This window comes from Misgurnus anguillicaudatus, chromosome 24 (genome assembly GCF_027580225.2).
Source record: "Misgurnus anguillicaudatus chromosome 24, ASM2758022v2, whole genome shotgun sequence".
NCBI classification, from domain to species: domain Eukaryota; kingdom Metazoa; phylum Chordata; class Actinopteri; order Cypriniformes; family Cobitidae; genus Misgurnus; species Misgurnus anguillicaudatus.
In genome coordinates this window covers 16,214,767-16,239,328 of record NC_073360.2, presented here as the reverse complement: position 1 = coordinate 16,239,328, position 24,562 = coordinate 16,214,767, and the positions used below count along the sequence as shown (strand labels likewise).

General features: G+C 39.5%; 1 protein-coding gene across 2 annotated transcripts in view; it reads left to right on the top strand.

Moving 5' to 3' along the window:
• The window catches only part of hip1 (huntingtin interacting protein 1), a 46,352-nt gene that overhangs the window by 11,196 nt on the left and 10,594 nt on the right, over positions 1-24,562 (top strand). For both annotated transcript variants that reach the window (XM_055196185.2, XM_055196186.2), the window contains exons 2-17: positions 7,555-7,618; positions 8,041-8,183; positions 9,810-9,866; positions 13,178-13,258; positions 14,045-14,121; positions 14,324-14,385; positions 17,192-17,332; positions 18,727-18,784; positions 18,929-19,004; positions 19,106-19,249; positions 19,385-19,482; positions 19,580-19,652; positions 19,738-19,921; positions 20,614-20,702; positions 22,907-23,023; positions 23,119-23,220. In XM_055196185.2, coding sequence (XP_055052160.2) covers positions 7,555-7,618; positions 8,041-8,183; positions 9,810-9,866; positions 13,178-13,258; positions 14,045-14,121; positions 14,324-14,385; positions 17,192-17,332; positions 18,727-18,784; positions 18,929-19,004; positions 19,106-19,249; positions 19,385-19,482; positions 19,580-19,652; positions 19,738-19,921; positions 20,614-20,702; positions 22,907-23,023; positions 23,119-23,220 — 1,566 coding nt within the window. The remainder of the gene's footprint in view (positions 1-7,554; positions 7,619-8,040; positions 8,184-9,809; positions 9,867-13,177; positions 13,259-14,044; positions 14,122-14,323; positions 14,386-17,191; positions 17,333-18,726; positions 18,785-18,928; positions 19,005-19,105; positions 19,250-19,384; positions 19,483-19,579; positions 19,653-19,737; positions 19,922-20,613; positions 20,703-22,906; positions 23,024-23,118; positions 23,221-24,562) is intronic.

Below are 24,562 nucleotides of genomic sequence, written 5' to 3'. Positions count from 1 at the left end.
GTTTGAGTCATAAATGAGTAAATTATAAATTCGTCTTTAAAGGGAAGAAAAAGTAATTTCGTAATGCAGCAGCACACAGTCGCCTTTCAGTGAAATGACCTTTAAAGGGGTGGAGCGGTAGCTGAGACCGTGTAGCTAAAAAAACAACGCTAATGTTAACTGCAGCCCCCTATCAAAATTTAGGGTGTTCAGGTCTAGTGTGATTAAAACAGAGGGCCACTTCAGGAAGTTCAGAGGTATTTTTAGCTCCTTCAACTTTAGTTTTACACACCCACGCCACAGAATAAACTAAAGAGAAGCCACAGACCGATGTTAGCAGTGCTTTTGAAAGCAATTGTGCACTTTCGGGTGGCAGCTTGTTTTTTGAAGTACCTCAAAGATGTGAGATTACCAAAAATGGAAGGCTGGATGTGAGAAAGTTGTTTGGGTTGGCAGCGATGCCCTCAGGAGAAGCGTTGGTACAGCTGGGCGTTTCTTAGCTGACAGGAAGTGCTAGAAGAGGCATCAGAATACTCCTGGGATTTGATTCGGACAAGAGATCATATACAGACCCTGACCTATTTAGCGACCTTCCCATCCCCAAGCAGGAGGAATCGACAAGTTGTATGCGATAAATGTGGTTAACAGATCATTGTCGTGAAATGTAATAAATAAATTAAATGGTATGACTTGAAATTATGGGAAAATCCAGGCTATGTCTCATAATCTAACAATGAGATAAGAGCGTCAAAGTTTGATTTCATTCACATTGTTTTTAATCTTTGACCTGACTCGGTCAATATCAAAGATATCAAGGTTATATTTTAACAGAATGTTCTTTACAATAAGCAGGATGATTTAATATAGAAAAGTAAATCACGAAACATGACTTTAGCTGCGTTTTTACAGACTGGGTCACATGTAAGACACCCTAGAGCAATTTTCATGTAATACTTTGGCAGGCACTTTCATCCAAGTGCCATGCTCTACCAGTTGAGCTACATAATTGCTATGTAAGGTGAATTTTTGTCAGGTGAAACCTTTTTTTTTGGGGGGTGTTCCTTGTTGTTTGGGTCCTCTAGGTCTATGGAAAAAGTGACCCTGCCCTATTTTAGGTATCATTTTTGTGACTGTTGGATGAATTATGTAGGAACTATACCCCACATTTATTACTCTGAGTAAGATGTTTGCTGAAAGCAAGCCTTACTAATTATTTATGATCATGGCACGGCATGGGTTAAAACGTATAACTCGATACAAACGAGGGCCATTTCCTTACACACTCCTCTCTGGGCAGATGGGGTCACATGAGGATAGTCGATCCTAGCGTCCCTGGTGGCCATTACTTCTGTCTGCGATCCTATTGATCTGATTGATGTTGTGCACTTTGCATTAGGACTGTCTGTCAGAATAGCTACTAACACAGATGTTTGCAGATCATCATTCAAATGTTTTGTTTAACAAGCTTGGGTCCGCTTTATACAGAAAAGCCAGCGCCGGCATATTAATTAAGCGTCTAATGCGCTGACGGGATTGGAGGACGACAGCTTAGATGAACTACTCGTGGCGTAACAGGCTGTTTGAGAGCTTTCTTTGAGATACAAAAGCTGGAAGTGTCATTGCTATGTGGTTTGCGAGAAAAGAAGTTGCATCATTTGCTGTTGAAACATCGCAGGTTTTTGAGTCTATATATGGGATGACAATGCAGAACATTGTGTCTTCTGTCATGTAATGTGCTGCTATGACATGTCATTCAGGATGAGTAAAGCTCTGGGACTGGGTATAGTCATTTTTTTTTTATTCATACGCGAGCATACATGTACAGTTGAATGAACGCACAGCCATTCAAAGCATAGTCAGGGAACTACACTAACCTTTTCCACTGGTGGCACTTGCGCTACCAACTTTTTCAGTTACTGGCGCAAAATATGATTTGGTCGCACATATTTTTTTCAAGTTGTATTAGGGCGCTCTGGATAATAATGAACAATAATGAAACTGTATTGCATACAAATATGCTTTTTATTTTAGTTGCCATCTTTTAAACCACATGCCGCCTTGTTTTCTTAAACGTTGCAGTGTTTCCCAAAGATCTGAAATTTACTTGGTGGTGGTAGCCGGTGAAAAGGACAATTATTACCCACTGACAAATAATGGTCTACTATACATGTGACAAAGAACACAATACTTTGATTTTTTTGAAAATTAATATTAATTTCACATTATATTTCATCAATCTAACCACCCCAAACTTTCTTTGCCATTAACAAAGCTGACACTGTTTGTCAAAGCACCACGGAAACACTTACTGTTTTTGCACTGATATATGAAGCAATTAGACCCCTTTTATCAAACTCAATATAATACAATACTGTGTATAGTATATTAATAGACAGTGCAGGTCTATAGATTATAAATGTGACTGATGTTATGACTGATGTTATAATGGTAATAATTTCTATTAGATAGGCACTTTTCCTGCTTCTGCTCTCTTTCTATTTCTCTCTTGCCGATTTAAAAAGCTTAATCCACTCATTATTTCAGATTTAAAAGTCTGAAAAAGTCTACTTGCTGTCCCGGTGACAGACTTTACATTGCTTTGCTCGTTCAGTGCAATTGGCTTGACATTAGCATTGCTTTTTGCTACAATCTCTGTCCAAACTTAATATGGATATGGTTTTAGAAAAGATATGGTTTATTAATAATAAGATTATTAAAAAAATGTGAGAAAGAAAATGCAGCGCATGTTCGTAACAAGAACCATCGCCATAGTAACCGGAGGCACGCTGAAAATGCACTCGAGCTTTAGCGCGGTAGCGCTCATGGCCGTTTTCCGATCGACTCGGGTTATAAACACAACATTAATCAGACTTGGGACCCAAAGTAATTAAACTAGGACCTAACCGGACCCGACAGACCATTTAAAATATAAACCCGGAACCATACGGGTCCCGCGTCCTCAGTGAAGAAAGACCTCTGCTCAAGTTCAGAAACATGAAAGACACTGCGCTTGCTTCGTGTCCCACCCAATTCATTGAGAAACAGCTGAGCACGCAAACGCACACTGATAGGGAGAGACACGACGTGCTTTCACGCAAAATGAAGCCAACGTGTTGGAGGCTCAGAGCACGTTATAAAACATATTCTTAAAATCCACATTTCTGTTTTAATAAATGCTCACAGTAAATCATAGCATATTGTCTAAAACATTAGGTAGCACATTTGCGACCCATTAAAAATTAGGTTCGCAACGGCAGTTCAAAAGGTCGCATATGCGACCATTTTGGTCGAAGTGTAGCTCCCTGATAGTTAATTTGACTCATACACGCGCACTGATGTTCGACACATGCACATTGCGACAAATTGCAGTACCTCTGGTGGCCTAATGGCATCAGTTTTATGAAGATTGTGGTCATGACAGTGTTGCCCTTGCTTCTTTTTTGTCCACCAATCAAGTGACTTGTCATAAATGATTAAAAATGAACAAATACATTTTTTTTAAATTGTGTATCGGCGATCTCACAGGCTGACGATAGGACGATCTCAAATTGGGGCATATCGCCCAACACTAACGAACACTGTACGCTGACTCTCGCATACCTTTAAAAAATGTACTATACTTTGGCCTTAAGGGGAACATGTGGGGAGCACATACGCGCATGCATGGTGCATGACCATCGCGGTGGTAAAATACTGCCACCGTCACAGCCCTAATATTGCATTTCTGTCAAGAGATCCTTCTAAAAGTCCCACATTGCACCTTTAATTGCACACAGGGTTGTATTTAAATCCCAAACAATGTCACATTTAGAAACAGAGCAGGCTGACCTACAAGTGCTTTTGATGATTGAATTCATCCCTTGGGATTTGCAAAAGTCACAGACTGTGTGAGACTGGATGGAATGTGACCCAGACATATTTTCATTACAGATTCATCTGTTGAGATGAACACTCCATCTACTCATACCCTCCCTATTCTTAAGCTCTCACCTTATTTCCCTTTTCTTACTTTAAGTGATTATCACTTTGTCATCAGCCGCCCGTGCTTGTGAGAGAGCCAAGTAATTCACAGACCAATGCCAAGAGACCTGGGCAGCTGGCACACCGCATTCATACGAATGACAAAGTCTCAGTGTCTACAAATCTCTCTGAATAGCTCATACTAGATGGAACTTAAGTATTTTTTGGTAACCTTTAGTTGTGTATCTACCTACTAAAGGTTTTAATTTCCTTTTCATTAATGGAAACTTTACTTCGTCCAATTTTTACAGACTTCATTTTTTTAGTCATATGTTTATCTGTTCTGAATGCTTCGTTGTTTCCTGGAAAGAGTGTGTTGTGATATTTAAACTACTCGCATGGAAGAAGCCTGCAATTCTACTGCTGTTCAAGGATAGGTGCCATTTTTAGCATAAGTGCATAGCTAAAAATCCTATTGGGTTGGTCTATAAGAAACTTGCAGTTAGCAATCCATGTAAATTACGCAGTGGCCAAAAATAGTAGCCTGGATCTACCAGACTCTCGTACGTTTCATTTGTGCAGAGTCTGGCCTCTCTCCATTGAGAAACGTTTACTTCCTTGTAGGCGGGTTCTCTGTTAAAGTTCAACACTATTGGATCTGCCCAGAGTCACTCAGGATCTGCCATAGGCAATCGCTAACGTGTGGTCGTGACGTATATCATGAGCCGAAACCGGCCGGAAACAACAAGTCCGAATGATCAGACCAACAAAACTTAGCAAACATTGTTCTTGCTCCGGCTTTAACTTCTGTAGATTCGGCAGTTTTGCAACAACGGACCGAGTAGCTTTTCCTCACGTCTTTCTCCGCTGCCATTACTGAACTACAACTCAAACTGACGCACAACGTCAGCATTCTCAGCCACTCCCTCTGTTCGCTGATTGGTCCTAAAAAGATTAGATTTCTCGAAACGCTAGAAAGACAGAAATCCCAGACTTGGTACTGAAGGAAAATGAAATTGAGCGGAAGTGCGTAGGAGGGCGCAGCCAGGCTACGAAAATAGTCCCCGGCTGTGGGCGGGGCTTAGCTGGAGGCAGAAAGATTCCCCTGAACACTTCAACAAACGGTAGCTAGCAAGTTTTGTTAGCTTGTTATTTTACAGTTTTTCTCAGTCGCTTTGGTGCATTTCTCAAATCTGTATTTACATTTGCACAACAGTTAATGCAGTTCTCAAAACAATTAGTACAGACTAGAAAACCTAGTTGATAACCTGCAAAAGCGTGTCACTTGCTCAAAATGGATAGGACATTTCTCAAAAGCAAGTTTTCATGTCAATGAAAGTGTCTGTGTCTTCAAAATAAAAAGTACTGAAACCATGAACAAGATAGTCAAATGGCTTAGTCATGTTTTCATTATGACAGTTTATTCTATAAATGTTTTCCAATGCGAAAAGGTCAAATCTTGGTGACACTACCTGAAAATGCTCAAGACAGCACTATATAGTATACTATTTGCACAGCTATTTAAAAAATACAGTGAATTAACACATTGCTGTATTTAGTGAGGTAACTGAGTACAAGACACTGAATAATGTATGTATGTTTTACATTTTTACTGCATATGCTCTTTGCAATTCTAATTTGTTCACAGCATTGTGCAAAAGAAAAAAAACACAACCTTCTTTACAACAAACATAAACTCCCTTTGGCTGCGCACAACTGTAAACAATATTGCAGTACATATTGAAACTGAACATACAACATAGTACTGTAATCATTCTTGCACATCCAGACATTCCTCTTTGTCTGGCCACATAATAAAAAAAAAAAATATATATATATATATATATATATATATATATATATATATATATATATATATATATATATATATATATATATATATATATATATATATATATATATATATATATATATATATATATATATATATATATATATATATATATAATTTTAGGAGACATTTTCGGGGGAAAAAAGAAAAAAAATGATTTTGACAAATAGTTCAACATTTTTATATGTAATGACTCAACCAATGAAATGAGGACTTTTAGTTTTATATGGAATGACTATTCAGCATTCACAAGTATATTTAATTTTGACTGACATGACATAAGCAAATTATAATGTTATAAAACTGCAGAGAATTGTATGAAAGCAATTGATGCATGTCCAAAAGCATTTGCAATTTGTTCGAAGGAACGAGAAACTGCTACTATGATTTGCACAATTGACTAAATGTTGTGGAGGTTGAACTAACTGTTGTGCAAATGTAAATAGTGATGTGAGAAATGCACCAAAGCGACTGAGAAAAACTGTAACAATGCCTGGAGAAAAGCAGTTTTTTACCGAATATGTAAGCTCATTAACTGTCCGATCCCGCGATAGTTATTTGAAAAAGTTTATCGTCTAAGGGGCCAGTCACACCAAAAGCGCTTTAAACGCTTACAAATGCAAGGCGCGATGCACTGCCTTTTTTAAAAAAAGAGCAGTGCGACGCGGCTTTTCATATTGCTAAGCAACCACCGAGTCGGCTGTCTTGTCAATCAAATTTTTTTTTTGTCTGCCAGTGGCAGCAGGTATACGATAAAATTTCAAATGGTCTGTACTTCGTCGATTCTGGCAACCAACAACACAACAAAAAGACATTTCAAGCTCCTTGTGTAGCCGACCCTGTATAAGCCACCTCATGTTTGTTTTGCCTCCAGCTAGCACTGTGACGTAATTGTGACATCTGCGCAAAATATCTGCCTAGAAATTTGCAGCTTTTAATTTTCCGTCGTTGTTAGTACACGATGTAACTACAGAAGAGTCATAAAATATATCGAAGGTCTTTGGTCATTTTTGAGTGCAATGCAAATGGTCTAATCAGATTCAATGAATTATGCTAAGCTATGCTAAAAGTGGTACCACCAGACCCAGGAAGATCGGCTGAATGGATTCCAGAGCTGCACACTTAAAAAATATGAAAACCAATGCTGGATGTAAAAAGAGCTTATGATGTTTAGAGGAAGTACGACTGAGAGACTTGACCTCTCCTACTAAGTAGGCTTACACATCCGTGTGCTGAGAGTCTGATAAAAGTTCATAATGTTCAGCTGACCGTGCTAAATATGTTATGCATGTTTAAACAAAAAGGCACCATTTATGTTATGCAGGTACCAAATTGTCCTACCTAGAATTGTACCAATTTGGCTTTTATGACAGAGCAGGAATCGATGAGCGTGTTTACACAACAGATGCTTAATGTCTCTAAGCATGGCTCTGCATAAGGGCTCTCAACATCACATATATGACCGGCAAATGGATCATAAACTACTAGGATTGCAAGCAGCAGGGTTCTCTCTCTGAAATAAAAGAGTCTTTTAGGTAATGCTGCACGTTGACCAGCACTAAAGTCGAACTTCATTTGTATTCAGTGGCTGTTGCACAGCAGTGGTTAGAGTTGCTCAATAGGCCTTCACTGAAACACACACTTACTGTTTCCCTCGGCACACAGGAAGACTTCTCTGCCATGAGCTGCTTTTTAAACTTGAACTCATGTAGAAGAGCAGAACGAATAACAAAATGTTTCATTTTCTGTATTTTCCCCCACAGGCAGTCAGCATCAACAAAGCCATCAACACACAGGAGGTTGCTGTCAAAGAGAAGCATGCCAGGAATATCCTTTTTTTTTTTGGTATTGGACTGGACTATTTGGTATATAGTGTATAAAAACATGCAGAGGACAAGCTACAATGACCTAGCATAGTTACATATAAACAAAACTACAATAGACGGTTTAATCAGACACACGCCTGTTGTGGGGAATACATGCCTGAACCGAAGTGAATTTCCAGTCTGTATTTATTTATCCGTAGTACACACACAAGCTGTGCATGAAACACAGAATAGATTCTGAATCGATTTCAGATGCATTTTTAATGGGACGCAATTAATCGTTGCAGCCCTAAATGCATCATACAGGCACAACTGTTGGATGCTAGTGCCAGGTGTAAACATGACATCAGGGTTTGTAATGTGAAAGCATTAACGCAGTTCCCAGCTGTGTTTCCCAGTTTTCTCCTTGACCGCAGTTTTCACCATGTATATTGGGAACGCATCATGAGAAAGGGGCTCACACCTTCTGGCTTGCTGTCAACCGCCTGCCCCTCTCCAGCAATGCAGTGCTCTGCTGGAAATTTTGCCATGTCTTCCACAAGCTGCTGAGGGACGGCCATCCAAGCGTGAGTATGCCGACGTGCATCTAATTCTACCCCTCTATTGCTTTATCTCATTTTATTGCTTTGTCACTCACACTCCGTTTTCCAGTTATGTAATATTTGTCTCACTATCTGCATTGCTCTCCCAAAAAAACAAATGTTTTATACACAGCTCCATTTCAAGTAGAAAACAATTATTTGATGATAGATAATTCATAATTTGTTACATAATTCATATTAGTATTGGTTAAAGGGTTACCTACTTTTTAAAATTCTTAAGTTGCAGTCTGTAACTTTGGCAAAAATAAACAAAAATTTGTTATTGAGCAAAACTGTTTGCATTACCCCAATTTACAGAAAGCTTTGAAAAATACTTTAATAAGTTGAGCTGTCGGGTCGTATTTGACAGGAAACGTTAGTTTGTCAATATAGGCAAAGATTGGTATGTAAAGTTACATGTAGTTTTATTTTTTTTAACAGAGGTGGCGATAGAGAGGCAAAGGTTACGGATTGCGGCTTCAAAGTTAGTATCATATTAAACATCGACTATTTGTGTGTAATAGGCAGTGTTGGGCTACTTACTCAAAATGACTCCCAGCCAACAGTAATTAGGGTGTACTCACACTATCCAAACCGCGCTCCGGTGTGTTTGACCCCCAAAACCTGGTTCGTTTGACTAGTGTGATTGCTCAGATTTGGTTAATCGCGCCCTGGCTGGCTTGCAGAGGTGGGCTCAAGAGCGGTTTACTTGGGCTCAGGCGCGGAAGGCTGTGGTGTGAGCGCAATCGCGCCTGAGCGCGATTCAAAAGGTGAAGATGTCAGTTGCGCCACCACTCACCATCACCCAACTCCATAAAAACCTTTTGATGCGCGCAGGGGTTACGTGAATGTCCGAGCTGCACACGTGACAGATCAACTAAGCAATATGATGACATGTGAGAGGGCTGTCTGTAATGACTCAGAATAAAAAACACAGACTTATCATTACGGTGGGTTCCAGTGTTAAAGGAATAGTCTACTCATTTTCAATATTAAACTATGTTTTTACCTTAACTAAGAAGAGTTGATACATCCCTCTATCATCTGTGTGCGTGCACGTAAGCGCTGGAGCGCGCTGCGACACTTCGATAGCAATTAGCTTAGCCCCATTCACTCAACGGCACCACTCAGAGACAAAGCCAGAAGTGACCAAACACATCAACGGTCTTCCCATTCAAGACAAGCAGCCACACGAAAAAGTTTGGTGGCACAAAACAAAACGTAGCGCTTTTCTAAGCGGATTTAAAAGAGAAACTATATTTTATGGCGTAATAGCACTTTTGGGAGTACTTCGAGTCGGCGCAGTAACACCCTCCCTCTCCCATTATGAGAGTGAGAAGGGGAGTGGACTTTTCAGGCGAGTCGAGTCAATATCTTAATCGTGAACAACACACTTGGGCCTTCTGTTTTATTTAGGATCCTGCCTTTAAAGGTAGCTGCTTATAATATAAGAAATAGACAGCAAATTGTCTTAATACATTTAGGAGCCAAGCTATAAGCATTTCACAGTGGGATGGACTTTGTTTCTCTCTCTCTCTTTCTCTCTCTTTCTCTCTCTTTCTCTCTCTTTCTCTCTCTTTCTCTCTCTTTCTCTCTCTTTCTCTCTCTCAGGTCATTAAAGACTCCATGAGGCACAAGTCTGACCTGACCGACATGAGCAGGATGTGGGTAAGCTAGTACACGCATTTCACGGCAGCCGTACTGAATGATTTCACAGTGAAATAGAGGCTCGTCCCAGAGAAACTGACAGAAACTGTCAGATTGTCAGTCAGCAGTCTAATTTTAATTTCTGCTGATTGATAGCTGAATACGTTGACATTCAGTGCATGACTCAGATGCACTATATCTTCAGCAGAGAGATGATCTGTAATTAGGTAATGATGACGGGTTTGTGTTTGGCACTGTGGAGGAAGACGTGCAGAGCTTGACTTGTAATGAGTACCAGTCTGCTGTCCCTTATATTGTATGCCATGCCCATAAATTAGTCTTAAAAAAGGTCAAATTTAAATTTAAGCTGACATTATTTAAATTCACCCAAGATCCCTGTCAACATCTTCTCATCTTCATGGCTTTTGAAGGTCATCAGTGAAACATAGAGTAGTGATTTAAAGCAGTGGTTTTCAAACTGGGGGCCGCGAGATGGTGCCAAGGGGGCCCCAGTTTTATGACATTTTATGAAGTACATTAATTTATCATGAATTCTGTGTAATTAAACCCAAAAAAATAAGGCTACTAACCAAAAGCACTATACTTTTTGTATAATTTAATGTTTTTTTTTTATTAAAATGTTGAGTTTTAGAACAGTTTTGTCACAAATTTTCTTTGGGGGGCCGCGACGGAATGCACCGTACACAAGGGGGGCTGCACGCTGAAAAAGTTTGGGAACCACTGATTTAAAGGAATAGTTTACTGAAAAATGAAAATATTCTCATAATTTAGTTACATTTATGCTATCTGGAATATATATATATAATGTATGTATGTTCCTTTCTTCAGCTAAATTAAACTCAAATTTTGTAAACTATTTCCCAGCCATTGACAAGTTATCTCGTCAATTAAGAGAAAACGCTTCCCTGTCAATGACGAGTTTTTACGGCAATCCATATTTCCGCTATTATCTACCAGGTGGCGCTCTTACCTAACTTATAAAACACTGACACATCCACTAAGGCCAAAAACAGTAAAAACTCTGTGTATGTTTTGATCATCGTTCTGAGTCTGATCTCTAACAAAAGTCCTTTACAAAAGTGCAATTATCTCCAGATTTTGGTTCAAAATTTGGTATTTTTAAAGAAACCTACCCACATTTGAGAGGTGATAAGAAGAGAAAAAAAAGAAGATCGCAAGGGTCAATATGGTTGCTCTAGTCCCGCCTTCCAGTAAAAAGAGTCAACCATTAAAGAATTACATCATCTGGGGTAGGGACTTTGCGCATCCATAGTATCTGGTTTTGATAAAGCAAGACCTGGAGGTGTTTCAAACATGGTGGCGCAGTGGCGCAACTTCCTTAAAGGCATATTCCAGCCAAATATTTAAAATTACCCCATGAACTACTCGCCCTCAAGCAATCCGAGATACATGTATGATGTGTCCATCATCTTTCAGACAAACAAATTCGGAGTTATTTTAGTAAATGTTATTGCTCTTCCAAGCTTTATAAAAGTAGAAAACTGGGAACAACTTCTGACTTTAGTTCGGTATTTTACACTTAAAGCCCTGTTTTCAGATTGTTTATGATGAAATAGAACGGTTTTGACTGAAATTTGGACACATGATGCTGGCCGAGAATTTTCGGGTGTTTATTGTATCAACTCCCACCTCTACAATGGGTTAATAGGTGCACTGGAACAATCCTTCCTAAAATGCATTAAACTTTCGTTTACAAAGACGTGAAACTCACCGAGTGGTCAGGGGTGTTCACTGATATGCTCACACAAAAATCGCTACAAAAGATGCCCTCCAACAGCTGTTTTATCGTAGTTTTGTCAAACTCCATTGACTTGTATTAGATGTGCTGTGAGGTACGGTATTACTCCGCACCAGGAACCTTGTTTGTATTCTTGCAATTGGCAAAGGTGGATTATCGCCACCAACTGTGCTGGTGTGTCTATTATTCAAGCTCTCGGCGGAAGAATGTACGGGTGTGAAGCGTTTGGAAAAATAGGTCCACAAGTTTACAACGAATGCTAAAACACCTGTTGGAAAGCATCTTCTGCAGCGACCCCCGTGTGAGCATACCAGTGAACACCCCCGACCACTCGGTGAGTTTCACGGCTTTGTAAATGAAAGTTTAAAGCATTTTAGGAAGAATTGTTCCAGTACACCTATACAGCCATTGTAGAGGTAGGAGGTGATACAACAAACACCTGAAAATACAACAAACACCTCGGGGCAGCCGCATATGTCGAAATTTCAGTCAAAATCATAAAAATCCATATTTCAAACTTTATAAACTATAATAACTAGCTTGTCCAAGATGTCGTTGTTACTGGAAGCTAGTTATTATTGTTCATAAAGTTTAAAATATAGATATTTTTCTTACAATATTGCATCAATTACTCGAAAAAGACCTTTATTAACCCATTGGAGCCATGTGGATTACTTCTGTGAAGAATGGATGCACTTTTTTGGGCTTCAAAGTCAGAAGTTGTACCCTGATGCCATTTTCTCCCATTATAAGCTTGGGAAAGCGAGGACATTTACTAAAATAACTCCAAATGTGTTCGCATTAAAGATCTCGGATTGCTTGGAAGTGGGTAAATCATGGGGTGATTTTTACATTTGGCTGGAGTATTACTTTAAGAATAGCGTAAGGAAATAAATTAAATAAAAATATAAATCAATGTGCCACTATATTTGAATTTAAAAGTAAAATTTCCAAATTAGTTTTGCTAAAAAAACTCAAAATATTGATCTGAGAACATTGCTCATTCTCCCTGCAATGAAGGTTCCTAATGCAGTTTTTCTTATTCTTTGGTGGTGGTTTTGTCAGCTAGTGTGCACATTCTTGAAAATATTTCCTGTTGTGTTACAGAGAAGAATCCGATTGACATGAGGACAAGTAAATGATGACAAAATATTTTACACGGGAGTCAACAGGAAGGATTAGGTGGAACATGCTGAGTTGTAACTTTATGTGTAGTGAAAGGACCTGTAGTACTAGCTGACGATACACTAACACAAAACACTTCCTGTGAACGGTTAAGTCCACTTCCTGTTGATGATGTCACAATGAGTGGTAAAGGGGACAGGAAGTGAAAGAATGAGCTCATTTACTATATTTCCAGCTGTTCCCATTATGTGTGTACACAAACATGTTCACACTCCCCAAACATGACCTCTATCAGCCCCAATGACTCATAATTGAGAAAAACTGAGATCGCATCAAGGCCTTATTAGCTGCCTGTGTTGCATATGAAGGGCAATGACATCATTTTAAATTTTAAAGTGATCGCTCCGTTCCTCTCCTCTCCTTTCAGGGTCATTTGAGCGAAGGCTACGGGAAGCTGTGCAGCATCTACCTCAAACTGCTCATCACCAAAATGGAGTTTCACATCAAAGTGAGTGACTGAGACCTTGAAGACCTTTACTTGAGAATTCATCACCATCTTCATAGATCTTCTGTGTCCAAAATCGCCCACTATCGTTCACTATTTCCTATGTTACTTTACTAATATAGTGCACTAGAAATAGTGAATGAAATCAAATGAATTCACACGCTGAGTTCGCAGGAAGGATTGCTTGTGTCATCTTGTCTTGAAATGTGGGAATTTATTCAGTGTGAGCCTCACTGTGGATGAGTACCAGGCAGCTATGTGAGCATACATCAGTTGTGAGGTTATATTGCAATGCATCATGGGACTGAATGAGTGCATTTGATAATGTCCAGTACTTAATGTACTCAGATAGTGCACCGTATAAGGGTATGGGGCTATTTCAGACGTAGAGGTTTTTCTTTTTGAGCATAGATATTTAGTTATACAGACCCCATTATATTAAAGCAGACATTTTGGGACCTCTGCTTTAGACTATCTTTGTTAGTTTTTATATGTGAGTATTTAGACATTTAGTATATAAGCATGTTGGATGAATTAAATCACATCTCATGCTCAGGTGTACAGATTTTTGCATAAATGCCTCTAGTCCACTTTTTTCCACCTGCCACCAACTGTGAATTATGACTGACTCTTAGTTATAAAAAAATAGACAAGCTTTTCCATTTGTCCTGCTTCCCATTTCAGTAAAAAATACATAAACACGTGACAAATTGTATTCATGGTGTTTGAAAAGATTGTATTGAGTTAGACTCCCTCAAATATAATGTTCACCCACGTCTGCTCTCCCAGAATCCTCGTTTCCCTGGCAACCTTCAGATGTCAAATAGACAGCTTGATGAAGCCGGCGAGAACGACGTCAATAATTTGTGAGTATTGCTTTGGTCTGATGGTTTCACTCCTGATTGTGAACAAATACCATCGGTTACATATTAGAGGTTTATTTTGAGGTCAAGTTAATTTTAATTATTTATTTATTTATTTTATTAAATGTAAGAACACAATCTTGCTTTTTGTGTCCGTTTATGACAAGGGAGTTGATTATGTTTTCTGTCTTCTCAATGTTTGTAGCTTCCAGTTGACAGTGGAGATGTTTGATTATTTGGAGTGTGAGCTGAATCTTTTTCTTGGTGGTAAGTTTGCGGTTTAAAGGGATAGTTCACCCAAAAATAAAAATTAGCTATCTGATATGTTGGTGACATTTATTCTTCAGTAGAACAATAAAGATGAAATTTTGCAGAAACCCCAGTGCTCTGTGATTCAAATAATGCAAGTCAACAGTTTTTGCCACGTCAAAAAGCAGATAAATCCAATACAAAAGTAATCACTGCGACTCCTGGTGACATATTGACATCTTGTGAAGCCAATCGATTGTTTTTTGCAAGAAATTGAACGTTATTGACACCATTAATTACAGTTAATGTAGAGCCCAGGGTTCATGTGGTCCTGGAAAACCTGGAAAAGTTATGGAATTTTAAAACTTAATTTCCCAGGACTGGAGAAGTGCTGGAAAACGAATAAACCCAGAAAGTTTTGGAAAAGTCATGGAATTTTTCCAAATAATATATAAAATGTTCATTTTTATCAGGCGATCTTCCGATCAGACATGTTGAGGGAATGCTCGCTCGGGGTTCCCAAAGCAAAATGCATCTCCGCCTGCTCAACGGGCTATCTTGCCTTTTATGGAGAACAAAATATATTTAAATGCTTTTGCATTCTCTCACAGATTTGATTGGGTAATTATGGTGTATGTAATCCAGGCATCGGGTATTTGAGTCGCGTTTAAGCGCGCGCTCGGGTTAACTTTAACTTTCGCGCGAAGCCGGCAAGTCGTGAACTGCGCAAAATTTCCTCCAACGTGGTACATTTACATTTGGGCATTTAGCAGATGCCAATTTTCATTGGATTTTTATTCTTTATTATGTATACATGGAATTTTCTGGGTCATGTTTTTTGCCTTTAAAGTCATGGAAAGTCATGGAAATGTATTGGTAAAAATGTGTACGAACCCTGAGAGCCTCTGCCAAACGTGAGCGCAATCTTCTTCTTGTGGTGTTTGGTGGCAAACCAGCCTCTCAGTGCCACCCATAGAGCAGGAGGGTAAAGCGCACTTCCTGTATATCCTTCTTGTATATGTATATAACGTATGTATCTTTAAGTGGTTTAACACCTTGTTCTTACTAGTGATGCACCAACGGTTCTTCACCAAAATAGTTCAACTGAAAATGACATTATCGGTTCTCAATAAACCGAAAATAAATGGCGCTCTGCCTCTCTTGTCAGTGCTAAGCTGTTATCGCAGCGCTAGGCCGTTAGAAAGCCCAGCGCTAGGCCGCTAGAAAGCGCAGCGCTAGGCCGCTAGAAAGCGCAGCGCTAGGCCGCTAGAAAGCGCAGCGCTAGGCCGCTAGAAAGCGCAGCGCTAGGCCGCTAGAAAGCGCAGCGCTAGGCCGCTAGAAAGCGCAGCGCTAGGCCGCTAGAAAGCGCAGCGCTAGGCCGTTAGAAAGCGCAGCGCTAGGCCGTTAGAAAGCGCAGCGCTAGGCAGTTATCACAGTGCTACACAACAAGACGTGATGGTGAAAGCTGTAACACACAAATTCTGTGTGATGTGGTACTGCCCTCACTGTGGCATTTCTAGCGTCAGAGATCACATTGACTTGCATGTATCTTTAAAGTTGTGCTCAAGTTTAGAAATTTCGGTTTTGGCCCAGAATTTTCTTTTTGGTTCATCACTAGTTCTAACCAGACGTGGTTAGACGTACAGTAAAATATATATTTTCCATTTTAATCTTTTTTATGTACGTTTTTGTCCTAACTAGCTGTTACAGTGATATGGGACAAGTAACAGCAGATTCTGTTCTAGAAACAGAATTTATTCATTTATCTACAATGATGTCACAGCTGACAGCTCCACCCACAATGAGATCTCATTGAATTAAAGTTCTGCACATGAAGTTCTGAATATTAATTATCAGATATAGTCACGATGAAAGAAACAATGTATAATTTACTTTATATCTTAAAAGTAAATTATAGGAAGGAAATGAAACAATTTTCAATCCAAATACTGTATTGATTTTTATTTCGATTTTTTTTTATAAATAATGTATTTTTATAATGTTAAATTGTTTTATTTAACAATTTGTTTATGTACTGACCCATTTTTTATATCTTCTGACTGGCTGTGATTTTTATTATTTTTTATTATTTAGTTTTTATTCAGATTTTGCGTGAAATACCTTTAAGTCACCAGCTGCAGCATGTTTTACATCCCTCTTTGTTTTGCAAATTATCATGTACTGCAAGTCTGTGACTATGCTATTAATGAAATTGTCCTGATTGAGCTAAACTGTAAGACCCAAATCGCAAAGTTGCCTAAATCTACCCAGAACACTGCTAGATCACAGTATGCCTGTGCTGGAAGCATTAGGGAGAGGTTGGCACAAGCACAGCTCACTGGTACAGGAAACCACACCTCTGTGTGCTGAGAACACTGAGTCTCATAGGAGCCTGCATCAATGAGCATGAGATGGGTGGGGGCGAGAGACTGATGGAGATGAATGTGAATGAGGCGATGAGGAGGATAGGTTGGAAAAGAGCATGTTAAAAGGAAATAAAAATAAGTTACTGTCGTTTAAGGTAGAAAGTCCTTAAAACAGTATGATGAAGAATACTGTATTTTCACTATAAGTGTATTGCATTAAAATGCATAATTAAAGGTTTGATTTGTGTAAGAGCTTTAGTCCAAAGATCAGCACACATGGTGGTTATTCAGGCAATCCATGTTCAAGTCTAACCTTCATCTAAAATCCTATAAAATACGGACATAAATATTGGTACATGTCGTTTAGAAAGGGATGATAATAATTCTGTTAAACTGTTTGATCTGCTGTCTGTTGTACTTTTATATAAGATGTTGTTTATGTGTGTTGTTTTTTTTAGTGTTCAGCTCGTTGGATATGTCTCGTTCGGTGTCTGTGACAGCGGCTGGTCAGTGTCGTCTGGCTCCTTTGATCCAGGTCATTCTGGACAGCAGTCATCTATATGACTACACAGTCAAACTGCTCTTCAAACTCCACTCCTGTGAGTTCAACCCTCTGCTGTCCACAAACAACATCTCTCTGTGTCTAACACAAACCAGTAACTCTAAAGGCTGAAGTATGGTCCATATTTTTATGCATGCGTGAGGGTCCGCGTACAGTGTGCGTCTCATCTCATACATTCTATTGAACGTAAGTTGCGCATATGCCTGCAGGAGAATGTAGTATGGATTCCAGGAGATCCTTGCATTTTGTCGCAATGTGACATGTACACAGATGTTCGACACATATGCAAGTCAAATAAACAATATTTTTGCATCTAACCCGTTTTTATATTTAGCCCTCATTCATAAACAGCAGATTACATGTAATGCGGTCTTAATAAATCAAATTAAATGTAATTGTGCCAATAGTTACTAGTCAGGCTTGGCATACAGTCATTTAGCTTTACATTATCATTGACTACGTTTACATGCACCCTCATAATGCGATTATAATTAGATTTTGGAAATATTGTGATTGCATCTGATGTAAACACAATACTTCTATCAAAATAATGCGATTTAAGCTCACAATCACATCAAGTGTAATCATATTAAAACCTGGCGTATGCTGATTTTAATCACAATACACGGCCATGTAAACACTTTAATCGTATCTATACCCCACTAACTGAAGTGCACATGCATTTTTTGTCACAAACCTTAATCTCAAATTCGTAGTAAACTTGACATTAGGAATCTGTCAACATGACTCCAGAAATGCCATATGAAACCATTACAGGCATTGTCATAATATTTCTGTGTTCATCACGGCATAAAAAACTTGAAATGCATCCAAAGGGAACGTGTTTGTCCTTTAACATAAATAAATTAAAACAGTGACTAGTAACACACCTATAGGCGAGTTCATTATTTGTGCTGTGCGAATAATAACCACAATTATTAGTGATTATACCACGGGTCTGTTGAATGCTGCATTCTGATTGGCTGAGAAATGTTCTATGGGTGTTGATTATTTTTCTGTAAACCGCACACTTAACTTGTCAAATGTCTTAAAAATAGGCAATGTTTGTGGCAACCGTGGTATAAGCGGAATAATTGACTCCGGTCCTTTGAATTATTTGAAATTCATGTGTGAATAAACAGACGACGGTCCTTTGAATTATTTGAAAATAATGCACACCTGCGGTGTAACTCCGCTTCGCGTCGTGCCGCATTACCACCTTGGTGTGCATTATTTTCTTATAATTCAATGGCCCGTCGTCAATTATTCCTTACATAATCCAGATAATAAAAACTGCATGTAAAGAGGTTTCATGAGTCATGTTAAGCATCTTACTGCGATTAAGTCCTTACTCTGATTATTGGAAATAATCAAGTTATTTAGTGTATGTGTAAAATGTAGTCAGTTTAAATGTTTTCTCCTACCCTCCAGGTCTGCCAGCAGATACTCTTCAGGGGCACAGAGATCGTTTTCAGGAGCAGTTTAAAAAGTGAGTCTGTAGGTTCAATATTTATTGTCTCTCTGTCAGGACAGATGGTGTGACTCGCTCGAGTTCCCGCTGTGCTGAGTGGCACTCTCCCTTTTGTCATTTCTCACTTTATTTCTCCGTTTCTGTCTAAATCTCTCTCTCTAGACTAAAGAGTCTATTCTATCGCTCCAGTAACCTACAGTTTTTCAAGAGATTGATTCAGATCCCACAACTTCCTGAGGTAAGACTCCTGCATACCAAACAGGATGCGTCTCTATTTGCATACATGTAGGCTCCCTAAACCTTTTCTCTGTTTATTCACACATGTATTTGTATTTTCAGAATCCTCCGAACTTCCTGCGGGCGTCGGCCCTGTCCGAGCACATCAGTCCAGTGGTGGTAATCCCGGCGGAGGCATCGTCTCCTGAGAGTGAACATGTGGTGGAGACTGAAGATCTGGTGGACACAGATATACCACCTCTGCCGGTACTACATACAGTAACACATCATTACTATAACATATTACATATAACAGTAACATCATCATAATTTATTATGGGTACTTGTTTAGTTGACTGTGTAAAGATGGGAATGCTTCTCATTGTGCTTGATCTCCATTAGGGCCCTGCGGACACTAAATTCGATGACCTTTTCGGGACCTCTGCCGCAACAGACCCGTTCAACTTCAACGGTCAGAACGGCATGCGCAAAGACGACAAGTAAGATCGTAAACCAAATATGTGTCATCTTTTATACCTGTAAAACTACAAAGACAGCGTTTGCATATTAAGTATAAATGTCGTATTGTTTTATCAGAGACCGATTGATCGAGCAGCTCTCGGCTGAGCTACAGGCCCTGAAAGAGGAATTGGAGTCTTTCAGATTGGAGGTGAGAACCTACGGATACAACAGAAGAAGAGATGTGAAAGTACTAATGTCCCTAAATGAAAATTGCACGTTTTGGCCATTCACAGAGTGGGCGTCTTTGCCAAGCACTGCGGGGGCGTGTGAATGAACTGGAGGCGGAGCTAGCGGAGCAGACACACCTGAAGCAGCAGGCGCTGGGAGAGGGCGAGTTCCTGAGGGCGGAGCTAGACGACCTTCGGAGGGTCAAAGAGGACACGGAGAAAGAGCAACGAAGCCTCAGTGAAATCGAGAGTAAGAGATTTTGTCTCATGCTGTCCTGTGTTGCTGTAGCTCAACTGGTGGTGCATTGCGCAAGCAGCATAAAAAGTTGTGGGTTTGATTCCCAGAATCGAAGATATTAGAGCAAACAAATCTGAGAAGCGGGCATCAACCTCAGGTCCACAAATTGATGTTTAGTAACACACATAATTACACTCTTCCTCTTTTGTAAACCATAAACACCCTTTCCTCTTGTATTGCGGTTGTTGTAAGTTTTCCTTCCTCTTAAATGTAATTATTTTGCCTCTGTCTGTTGTATTGGAGCATCAATTTTAACAGTAATCATGATAAAGATGCAGCATGTTTTGTGGGCTGAACCTTCAGCATCACTAAACGCTGTTATATGTTATTCGAGAGCTGGCTGTTTGCAGATGGAGGACAGAGATGGATGTTTATTAGACAGCGCAGCTGCTCTCTGTAGCTAAGAAGCACAACAATCCACACCATCCTCTAATCCAATAATAATGCAGTCCAATTTACCCGCATGCAAGCATACTGTAGATCAACCGTGTGCTTGAAAAGATTTATTTTGTGGTGTTTATCATTGCTCTGTTTGCAACCTAGTGAATCCTGTACTAGCAACATCGGTCTGACTTTGAGTTTTCCAGTTTTTTCTGTTAACCAATAATGCAGAAATGTAATGCGTTTCATGTTTTTGTGTGTAGAAAAAGCCCAGGCGAATGAACAACGCTACACCAAGCTGAAAGAAAAATACACCGAGCTGGTCCAGAGCCATGCTGACCTGCTGAGGAAGGTGAAGTGATATCCTGATATCCACCATACACTGACTGTAGTACAAATGTAATCAACCTCCAGTCTCAGGCCAGTCAAAATACATGTTTCTTGTCAGGTGTCTTTGTGCAAAATGTTTTGTTCACATTTATACCTATTTATTACACCAGTCATTGGAATGCTTGATTCTGATTGGCCAGTCGCAACATTTGCATGTTTGCTATTCCCATATAACAACCGTTCAAAACTAATAACACACAGTAACATGGATGCTACCAATCATTTTGACAGGTACAGTTTAATATTACACAAAATGTTTAAATAAATATGTCTGCATATATGACATTTATATTTACAAATGATTAAACCAAACCAAATCATGTGTTTATGACATATAAACGTCTTATTATTTTTTTTAAAACAAAAAATAAACGTGTTTTCCTTGCGGAAGGTCTGCATTTGTTAAAAATATATTTCAAATTAATATTTAAAGTTCCTTACCTACTTATGAGGAAAATAGCCGTGTAATAAGCAGGATAATGTACAGCTGGGTTTCCCGCAGAAAATTTGTTAGTTAAGGTGATAGGGTTGGGCGGGTGGGCGTGGCCAGGGGCGTGGCAATCAAAAGGGTAGGGTGTACACGTCATGATGAAAATTAAAATATTTTTATTTAAAACGCTCAAATAAAACTTAATTTGAAGAAACTATGACAGAAAATGAACACATACTAGATTATTAATAATCTTTTATTTCCTTATAATGAATAATGAATGAATGTTTTAACCGATACCTCTAACGAAAGTAGCTGCGTGATGAAGTGAAACTAAAGGGTTAATAAACACAAACTAAAGCAGATGTTGTAGAACGTGTGGCGAACGATGATAGCGCGAATAATTTAAAAACTGATTATTTCCCACTATTAATTACATTATCTTAAAATAGTGTAACTCTTGTAGCATGTAAATAATGCACATAAATAAAGTGAGCAAGAGCGCTTAACAATTATATCTAATCAACAAGCACATGCAACCTAGCTAGCAGGTTGCTCGAACAACAAAAATCACCAGGTAACTTTAAATTTGCAAGAACTATAGACTAATACAATAACAGGCTTAAAAAAAACCAACACATAAGTCCACTTACAGTTCTCACAGACACACATTTTATCAACTGGCAGTTGACGGACCAATTTGGCCATGTGGCGCGCGTACACGCTCGCACGCTCGCGGTGTGAAGCGCGCCCGTGCTATTCTCCGAGATGTTTTATCAACTACTAGTTATCCTCCGACAGTGATGGACCATGTTTTTCTCTCATTTGGCCGTGTGGCTATTCTCCGAGATGCACTTGATGGCCTTTTGTGCAGCGAATTATGTTTTTATTTATTTTATTTTTGATGACGTAGTTAAGGCGGTAGGGTTATCCAGCTTAGGCGGGCCGCCCGAACAGCAAAGTGCTGTGGGAAACCCTGTACAGGCAGCCGGTTGTTATCGTGAAATAACCTCCTTCGATGTAGCGGTGGGCGATAAATCGCCTGCGATTCTCATGCACATCTAATCAGTAAAGCCAGTTTTGTGATTTGTAGTAAATTTTCATCACCTTCTTTCAAATGGAGCGGCATTTACTACACAGAGCTGTATTTCAACAAGAAGCTCTGCAAAATCGCATTCATAATTGTGGACTAATCGCATACGATAATGTATGCGATTTTGCCGAGCTTCCCTGTGAAATACGGCTCTTTGAAAGCAGGTGATGGCGATTTACTACTTATCACAAAACCGGCTTTACTGATGAGATACGCATGAGAATCGCAGGCGATTTATCTCCCATCCCTACTTCAGTGTGATACAAGACCCTTCGCTTCACTTTAGGTCTTGATCACACTTTCGTAGCTTATTTCTGGGATAACAACCATCTGCCTATAAATTATCCCTTACATAACAACCGTAGAGATACTTGAGACTGCTTGCAATTGGTATCTCCAGTCTCGTGCCTCTCTGTAAACCTGCAGGTGGTTCAGCTCCTCCACCAGGCTTTACTCCATTTTTCATACAAATGAAACTTGGCATGATCCCCTCTGCCACACTTTAAAGCTGGCATCACACTCTCTCTCACTTTGATCTCGCCAGAGGGGCCTACGTCCTTGCAAGCAGAACTGGGTCAGCCAAAAGCCTTGGCTCTGTTCTTTACTGTACTGAACCGCATGTGTGTTTGTGTGCGTTTCCCAGAATGCAGAGGTCACGCGTCAGATGACTGTGGCTCGTGCCGCACAGGATGAAGTGGAGAACGTTCAGAAGGAGATGCAGGAGAGATTGAAAGCCGCTCAGGAATCTGCAAGTCAGCAGGTTGGACGCTTAACGTGAACCACATAATGCACTTTCACTGCCCTGTGTATCTGTAGTACACTTTCATAAAAATCCCTGTTTGTGTGCACGAGCAGGAGAGGGTTCAGTTAGAGAAACTTCAAGCTCTACAGGCCGAGGTCATGTCCAGCAGAACCGAACTAGAGACCCTAAGGAGCACCGCCTCTTCTTCTCAACAGGTGGGATGTTAACCTTTGCTCTGTCTTTGAATTCCCTTTATACTTATCTTTAAGTGAAGCTTTAATCTTCAGTAGTAATCTGGGGTTTCCATAATCATGGAATATTGGGATTTTTTAAATGATTTCCAAAGCTGGAGGAGTCGATAGAATTGTTAATTCATTTTTTCGGGGTGAATATTTATTTGTAATGCAGAAATTTAGCATTTTTTGTAGCTAAATTATGATTTTTATATCTTTATTCAGTAAGCAGAGTCGATATGGTTTTTTTAATACTAAAGTATTGTATTCTATGCACTAGTAAAAAATCTGGACACAAATGGGAGGACCGCCTACTCTTTAGTCTCTCTCTGTCTCTCTCTCTGGTCCAATCAGCCAAAAACAGACCACGCACTTTATTTTTCTCATTCAATATTTTGTTTCACTCTGAAATACATAACAATACTGAAATAAGGTCGGTCACAACTTCCGGTTCATACAGACTTTAACAGGTCACTATTCACTCCTCTTTTTCACAAATTCACTGCAGGTTCAGCGTATCTGTGTTGAGTAGGTGGACGTGGTGATTTCGTGTTAGCATGTAAGACTGAATTTACCTAAGTGATGTGCGCAAACTGCATGTGGGTGTTAATATATCAACAGCTCTTTATCCCCACCTCATTCTGTCACCTGCGTAACCTCACTGACACTAACAAAGCCAACTCAACATCCTACGTTTCTTTTCTTATGTGCTTTATGTATATGACACACAATGGTATAATAATAGATTACACAATAGAAATAAAGGATATGTGAGGCTTGACAAGAGGTGTGCTATAGAGACAGAGCGCAGTTATGCTAATTTGAAACCACGCCCACCAGGAGGGGAAAACAATCCAACCGTCTCCATTGACTTTGTATTGCGAGAGGCAACAAAAAACAGAATAATGCCTAAAAGCTGCTGTGTGACAACGTGTACAGCTAACAAGCCAAAAAACCCAAAAATAAGTTTTTATAAGCTGTCGAGCCATAAAACCCAGCCTTTAAGGAGAAAAAGTGGATTGCAGACTACGTTTCCCTCTAGTGGGCGCTGTTTTACTAATAGTAGTACTATGAAAAGTTGCCTGTTTTCCTCTTTTGTGTCTTCAAACGCTCGTTTTTTGAGGTCGACAGCTTATATAAACTTATTTCTGGGTTTCTTGGCTTGTTAGCTGTACATCCTGTCACACAGCAGCTTTTAGGCATTATTCTGTTTTTTGTTATAAGCCAGAAATGACAAGGAGGCGGCCTCACGCAATACAAAGTCACTGGAGATGGATGGATTCCCCCCCGGTGGGCATGGTTTTCAGGATATGACGCGTTGCGC